General features: G+C 36.8%; 1 protein-coding gene across 1 annotated transcript; it reads left to right on the forward strand.

Annotated features, from left to right (window-relative positions):
- The first annotated feature begins 629 nt into the window (after positions 1 to 629).
- On the forward strand, positions 630 to 6,249 carry LOC125041101 (glycine-rich cell wall structural protein 1.8-like). Its single transcript, XM_047635859.1, is given in 5 exon segments — positions 630 to 725; positions 5,041 to 5,245; positions 5,284 to 5,385; positions 5,453 to 5,865; positions 6,235 to 6,249. Coding segments are annotated over 5 exon segments (831 nt in total).
- Positions 6,250 to 8,823: the final 2,574 nt, after the last annotated feature.

Genomic DNA, 8,823 nt, shown 5'->3' on the forward strand with positions numbered 1-8,823 from the left:
GACTTTACCGAGCACTTATTCGTAGTAGACTTGAGTATGGATGTGAGGCTTATTCATCTGCAACTCCCACTGTTCTCCAGATGTTGGACTCAGTTCATAATGAAGCTCTGAGAATCTGTATAGGGGCATTCAGGTCTTCACCTGAGGAGTCCCTGTATGCTGAGAGTGGAGAACCACCTCTTTCATTACACAGGGACTACATGAACCTGATTTACTACACGAGACTACAAAGGATTCCGGGATCTCCTACATCCAGATTGGTTTTCAACCCCCTTGAGGATAGCCGATCCTATGGTAGGAGAATGAGGAATCTGGTGGAAGATCTTAATTTAAATCTCACAAAGGTTCTGGCTGTTGGAACTTCCCAAGTCCCCCCTTGGACTAATCAAGTCGAGCTGGATTTGGTCGGAATCGGGAAAGGGGAGAGATCCGAAGCAGAAGACAGAGAGATATTTCTTCAACACACTTCTAAGTACCAAGGATCATATGCAATATATACAGATGGTTCGAAATCTGAAAATGGTGTGGGCTTTGCAGCAGTGAGCAGAAGGAAGACTGCATCTGGCAGTCTTTCTCGATCAGCCTCGATTTTCACTGCAGAGTTACATGCCATCCTTGCAGCGGTCAAGATGACTAGAGATCTTAGAAACTATTCCGTTGTAAAATATTGTGGCTCTCGTAGTGCTTTGCAAGCAATCAGGAGCTTATACTTATCACATCCAGTAGTGAGGGAGGTTCAAGATTGGCTTGCACTGATGTCAGCACGTAAAAAGATAACTCTGTGTTGGGTGCCAGCACATGACGGTATCAGTGGGAATGAGCGAGCTGATCGGAAGGCCAAGGCAGCTGCTGCTTAGCCCTGTGATGCTCGTTTCCTCTTCCCACACACTGTCTTGAAACTCAGCATCAGGAGTTGTCTTCGTGATAAATGGAGGGAACCACGGAGGCATACCTCTAGAAACAAACTGCGAGAGATTAGAGATGACCTTGGCAGTTGGCTGACCAGCATCCACCCTAACCGACAAGTAGAAGTTGTAATAACAAGGCTGAGAATCGGGCACACAAGACTGACTCATGGGCCGATGATGGCTAAAAGTGAAGCACGCTGTGAGGATGCCAAGAGCCATTAACGGTCGCACATGTAGTGGAAAGATGTGCAACATTCTCAGATCAAAGACGAAGGTACCTGTCTCCCCCATGTACACTGAAAATTTTATTGGGGGAGGATTGTGACACAGAAGGTCTCATTAATTTCCTTAAGGAGACTAATATTTTCAATAAAATTTAATTATTCATAATGTTTATGCAATATTTTATACATTTAGAGCATACTGTTTATGCCTTGATTTTTTATATATTTATCGTTATTTATGACATTTATTGATAGATTTTTAATGTTTTAAACATTTCAATATTTCAGTCTAACAATGTGTTCCCCGCTAATGACCTTTGCTGTTGACGCGGTAGATAATTTTAAATAATCAATCACAGATATATATATATATAGATAGATAGATAGATAGATAGATAAATGGATAGATAGATAGACAGAGGAATAGAGGAATATGCTTATTATGTTAGTATATATAATGATAGTCATTTCCATATTTCATTCTAGATATTGAACACATGAATAATGATTATATCAGGTGGTACTGGATTTGTTTTTTATAACCATGAGAACTGTTTACAGATAATGTATTGAAACATTAAAATTCCACAATTAATCCTTTGGAAATGGTGTTAGGCGATCTTGATATTGTTTGGTAATTAACCCTATTCTATATTGACATGTTACTGATATACTGTTATTATTAATTTTCCATCATCATATAGAGTAACAAATACATGGCTATTTATTAAATATCATGGGTGCCTCATTTAATTTCTACATTTATGATTTTTTACAATAATGATAAAGTATATAAGGATGGCAAATCAAGATCTTTGCCTCCGATAAAACAAAGACAATAACTCGGAAAACAACAACAACAATAAAACACCGAACTAAAAGAAGTATAATAGAATAGGAATAAAACAAAAGACAGAAGATTAGACGAAATTGGGTCGGATAATATCCAATTATGGCACAAGACCTGGAGTGAGAGCCTCCCTATTGTGGCCCTGTCGATAAGTAGTGCCAGGGCTCACTCGTTCCTTCCCGACCAAATGCCAATGAATTTACACGGCCTCGGGATGAATGTGGGTGTTGGCACTTACTGTCTGTCTATTCGTATGTCCTTTGTACGACTAACGAGTCGTTCAGGTTATGTATGTATTTATGTCTGTATAATTTCTGTGGGTTATATGGTGTATGTATGTTTGTTTTTGTCTGATCGTTTGTGCCTTAAGATCAGTATGGTGCTTACTCTATGTTTGTTTGTATGTCCTTCGCATGGCTGATGTGTCGTATATGTTTTTGTCTTTATTATATCTGTTTATATGGCGTACATATGTTTTGCTTTTGTTTGAATGTTTGTTCCTCAGGATGAATGTGGAGAATGACACTCACTGCATGTCATTTGTATAGCTGACGGGTCGGGTGTGTATGACTGTGTTTATGTCTGTCTATGGGTTATATGGCGTATATAAGTTCGTTTTTGGCTGATCGTTTGTGGCTCAGGAACAATATAGTTGTTGGTACTCACTATATGTCCATTATTTATGTCCTTTGTATGGCTGATAGAGCATGCGGTTGCGTATGTGGTTATGTTTGTATAATCCATGTGGTTTATTTGGGATATATATGCTTGTTTTTTTGTTTGAATGTTTTGTCCCTCAGATGAATGTTGAGAATCGCATTCACTGTCTGTATGTTCGTATGTCCTTTGTATGGCTAACAGGTCGTTCGGTTGTGCATGTTTGTGTGTTTATGTCTGTATAATTTATGTTGGTTATATAGTGTGTATATATATTTGTATACTAGTTTGTTCCTTTGTATGTAAGGTGGATGTTGGTACTCACTGTGTGTCTGTTTGTAAGTCCTCAACATGAGTGATGGGTTGTATGGTTGTATGTGTGTTTATGCCAGTATTTGGGGACGTGAGTCATGAAGTGAACATGGATTTTTTTTTTTGTCTGTTTGTTGTCCAAGATTAATGTGGATGCATTCTTTCCCTGTCTTTTAATGGGTTATGTTAATGCCTGTATTCATGGATTTTGGTTGTATGGAATTCATGTGTATGTTTGTTTATGAAGGGCTGTTTTTAATATATCATATAGTTGTCAATTCAGTTATAGCATTTTGTATGTATGTCATACATTTGCACATTACAGTTCATCTGTGTATCATATCTGTATACAGAGTGAGTTCTCTAGATATCATTTTGTCATGTTTGTATGTATGTATGTATGTGTGTATGTTTGTATGTATGTATGTATGTATGTATGTATGTATGTATGTATGCATGTTTTTGCGACTGATGGTTGTCATTGTACTGCACGATCTGTATTCACAATCAATTGCAATTTATGGGGGATCAAGAACACCTCAATTTGATATGCATATTACATGAGAATAATCCAATGAAATAAATCTGTTTCCATTTGAAAAAAAAAAACACACAGTTTGTCTTTCTCTCTCTTGTTTATATATTCATCATGCTGAGCAAGAGAAAGAAAACAAAGGAAAAACTATCTAATCTTTTGAAAACTTTATAAGGCCTGGTAGAAAGTATTAAAACAAAAAATACACTTTTCTAAGCCGACAAGGAAGGATTTATAGTGTACAGATATTACTGTTTGTGCATGTATCTGTATGAATATATGTTCATAAAGAAAGAAACGAAGAAATTATTTGTCTTCTGAAAATTTTATAAGGCTTGGTAGAAAATATTCAAATAAAGATACATTTCTAAAGTAACTTGGGAGGATGGATAGTATACACATATTGCTATTTTTGTATGCTTCTGTATGAATATATGTGCAGAGAGCAAGAGAAATAATTATTCAATCTTTTGAAAACTTTATAAGGCTTGGTCGAAAATATTCAAGTAAAAATAATTTTCTGACTAGGAAGGATAACAGTATACACCTATTACTGTTTTTGTATGTCCCCGTGTGGTTATATATGCATAGACTTATTTTTTTTCCTGTGTGTGTCGACTCCAGAAAACTTTACACAAACAGGAGTGTACAACGGCAACAAAACACAACATCCAACTCATTGAAGAGTAAGATTAAAAACATCTTCCACTTTTGTGACGAATAACACTTGGCTTGGTGTGTGTGGTACACCCGATGTTGTTTTTATATATTGTTTTTGTTTTTTGTTTTTGTTTTCTCGTAACGTTTGACGATCGCCACTTTTCTTTATTGCATTATGGAATTGATTTTATGATGTGACAGAAAAACCTTTGATGTTTTTGCAGAGTTCTCGACAGGATATTGTAAAAAGTTAAGCACACATGGGCATGAAATATCCTATTTGTTTTACGTTCGCTACTGTCTCTTTGTATGAAAGTGTTATTTATGTAAGAAAATCTTATGTTATTATTGTTGTTGTTGTTGTTGTTGTTGTTGTTGTTATTGTTTTTTTTATATATATTATATATACACACATATATATATACATACAGATATATATGTATGTGTATGTATATATATATATACATATATATACATATATATATATATATACATATAAATATATATATGTATATATATATATATATATATATATATATATATATATATATATATATATATATATATATATTTATACCCCCCCCCCCCCCACACACACACACACACAAACACACACACAACACACAAACACACACACACATATATATACATCAAAAAAACTAAAAATAATTATTCCTAAGTTTTCTTCCCTGCCTCCTCCGGCTCCCCGGCTCCCTGTTTAGGAACCTAAGCAAGGGAAAAGCGCTTTCAGCCATAAAACTGCAAGACACGAAGGCGGACCTATTTGCAGCCGGCAGCCGGTCGCCGAAGGTCAGGCACTTGGGCTGAACTTCCGTCGATGAGGAAGAGAGGAGGGGGAGGGGGGAAAGAGGTAGGAGAGAAGGAGGAGGAGGAGGAGGAGGAGGAGGAGGAGGAGGAGGAGGAGGAGGAGGAGGAGGAGGAGGAGGAGGAGGAGGAGGAAGAGGAGGAGGTAGGGGAGGAGGAGGAAGAGAAGGTAGGGGAGGAGGAAGGGGAGGAGGTAGGGGAGGAGGAGGAGGAGGAGGAGGAGGAGGAGGAGGAGGGGGAGAAGGAGGAGGAGGAGGAGGACGAAGAGGAGGAGGTTGGGGAGGAGGAGGAGGAGAGGAGAAGGTAGGGGAGGAGGAGGAGGAGGAGGAGAAAGAGGAAGAGGAGGAGGTAGGGGACGAGGAGGAGGAGGAGGAAGAGGAGGAGGTAGGAGAGGAGGAGAAGGAAGAGGAGGAAGTAGGGGAGGAGGAGGAGGAGGAAGAGGAGCAAGAGGAAGAGGCTGGAAGAGGAAGAGGTAGGGGAGGAGGAAGAGGAGGAGGAGAAGAAGGAGGAGGAAGAGGAGGTAGGGGAGGAGGAGGGAGAGGAGGAGGAAGAGGAGGAGGAGAAGGAAGGGGAGAAAGTAGGGGAGGAGGAGGAGGTAGGGAAGAAGGAGGAGGAGGAGGAGGTAAGGAAGGAGGAGGAGGAGGAGAATGAGGAGAAGGAGGAGGAGGAGGAGGAGGAGGAAGAGGAGGAGGAGGAAGAGGAGGAGGTAGGGGAGGAGGAGGAGGAGGGGGAGGAGGTAGGGAAGAAGGAGGGGGAGGGGGAGGAGGAGGAGGTAGGGAAGGAGGAGGAGGAGGAGAAGGAGGAGGAAGAGGAAGAGGAGGAGGAGAAGGAGGAGGAGGAGGAGGAGGAGGAGGAGAAGGAGGAGGAGGAGGAGGAGGAGGAGAAGGAGGAGGAGGAGGAGATGATGAAAAAGAAGAAGAAAAGAAAAAAATATGATGAAGAGAACAAAAAGAAAAAGAAGAAGAAGAAAGGAAGAAAAAAGGAAGAAAAAGGAAAGGGAGTTAGAACAAAAGAAAAAAAGAAAGGAAGAGGAAGAGGAAAAGAAAGACAAAGTTAAAGAAAAGGAAATCACAGAGACGATTGGCGCTTTACTCTACACGATAAAATATATATATTTGATTTTCCTCATGTATATATTTACCTTTCTTTATATATTTATTTTTCTTTAATAAAGTTTCCTCCTGTTCACCTCCTTTTTTAACCGCCTTTCTTTCTATCCTTTCTTGAATCATTTCTTATGCCTTGCCTCTACATCTTCTCCAGGTTAACTGGGATTGAAGCAGTCGTGAGGATGGGGGGGGGGGGGGGGGGTGGAGACACATATACTTCCTCGTCGGATTAATCAGATTTATCCCTCCCCCCCCCCCCCCTTAACCTTTCCTTCTTTGCTGAAAACGATAACGGGCGTTTTCCCTTCGCTCACGAAATTTCCAGAAGTTTCTAGAAGAACTGCCGTAGGCTGTCGCATTTGCAACGTCTGGCTCCTCGTGCTATTTGCAGATCCATTGCACAGGGCTCTCTCTCGTTGAATATCACTGGAAGAGTAGATTCAACACAATAGAGCTCTGTGAAGCTCCTCCCCCCCTCCCCCCCACCTCCTAGGCCCTGACTCCCAGATGAAAGTACTTAACTGCTGCTGCGAATAAGTTTGAAAATGTAATACTTTAGCCATTACTTTTTGACTCTTACTTGAAGCCATTTTTTATTCTATTTTTTTATTTCTTTCTTTGCTCTTTGATACTGAAAACGTTAATGTATATAGGTGGGTGTTATACCTTCTCACGCAAATTTGGTTTCCAGTCATTTTGATTTTGTCATGATAACTTTTTTCTCGAAGGTTGCATCCATCCAGCCTAATGACTGAATTACCTGCAGTAAGATGTTTGGGTTATATACATTTTTTTCTTCTCCCTTTGATGTGTTTTACATTTTACTTTTGTTACATATTAATTTTCGTTGTTATTAGTAATACCATAATTCATTACTTTTCTCCGCATTAATTACAACGTCTAATTCCAAAGCTGCATTAGTAACATCCATCTTACACGTGTCACAAGCAAACTGTATATAATTAGGCCTAAGTCGATTAATTAGCTTAGAATGCTCTGATCAGACAAGGGAGGTTCGCACAACGACAACGCGTCAAGAGAGACCATATGTGGTTTATGAAGCAATTTTAGAACCTTATGGATTGTGGGTTTAAGTTCATTATAGGATTATATGCTGTTGTTTTTTTCTTTATATATGTCCGTGTGTGTGAGAGGCTATTTTATTTATTGCCTGAGTGTATATATGTAAGTACGTATGTACATACATACTGCCAAATAACAGTATAAAAAGATACTGAGACATCTGTATGGAATCCTGTACATAATATTTTTTTTTCATAGTATATATTCCTTACATGTAAGAAACAATTAAACAAACCATATATTGCATGGGAGCATTATGTGTGTACGCATATATGTGTGTATATGTGTGTATAAACGGATTATCTGTTTGCATATAATGGGTATTATCGCACATATCAGTACATTACATGTCCCCAGTACACCAACACGTACATACACGCTCACATTCATATGAAACACCTACACTCACACATACGCACACGTACACATTCATATAAAATACCTACGCCCACACATACACACGCACACATTCACACAAAACACCTACACCCACGAACGCACTTACACTCTTATCCTCACCACACACACACACACACACACACACTCACACGCACGCACACACACACACACACACACACACACACACACACACACACACACACACACACACACACACACACACACACACACACGTTACCAAGAACATTAATCCATCAATTTTGCAAATGGAGCGAACGCAAAGCCAAGACTATTAGCATTATGCTCCAGGTATCGCTTTACCACTTTCTCGAAATTCAAAAGTTTCAGAAACTTGTTGGTACGAAAATAAAAAAATAGAAACAAACATATTTTCTCTTTACAAAATCATTAATAAGCATGATAGCTGAAGTATTACAGATTAGAATAATGACATTATTAAAAATAATGATGGTGATCATAATAATAATGATAGTGATAGTGAAAATAATATTTTGAATGATAACAGTGATGACAATAATAATAATAATAATAATAATAATAATAATAATAATAACAACAACAACAAAACAGTAATAAAAATAAAGATAATAATAATAATAATAATAATAATAATAATAATAATAGTAATGATAATAGTAATAATAATAATAATAATAATAAGAAGAATAATAATAATTATAATAATTATAATAATGGGGATAATAACAAAATATTATAATGATGATGATGATAATGATTGTGTTGACAATAATAATAATTATAATAATAATAATAATAATAATAATAATAATAATGATAATGATAATAATAATAATGACAATTATAATAACAATAACAATTAAGTTATTCACCATCATCAATATTGCTGTTAATAAAATTATGGTTATTATTATCATCATTATGATACGTTATTTTTATGATAAAAAAATATTATCATTATCATTATTATCAATATTGTTTTTTGTAATTATCATTATTATTATTATCACTTATGTATTTAGCATTGGTGTTATCATTATTATCATTACCATTATTATGATTGTTATATACATTGTTATTATTATTTTATAATTGTTATTGTTATTAATGTTATTGTTAATATTATTATTATAATTATTATTATTATTATTATTATTATTATTATAATTATTATTATTATTATTATTATTATTATAATATTTATTATCATTGATTTCAGTACCATGATAATGTCATTAAGATTATCCTAATCATCATCCTT

Source organism: Penaeus chinensis, chromosome 3 (genome assembly GCF_019202785.1).
Source record: "Penaeus chinensis breed Huanghai No. 1 chromosome 3, ASM1920278v2, whole genome shotgun sequence".
Lineage (NCBI taxonomy): Eukaryota > Metazoa > Arthropoda > Malacostraca > Decapoda > Penaeidae > Penaeus > Penaeus chinensis.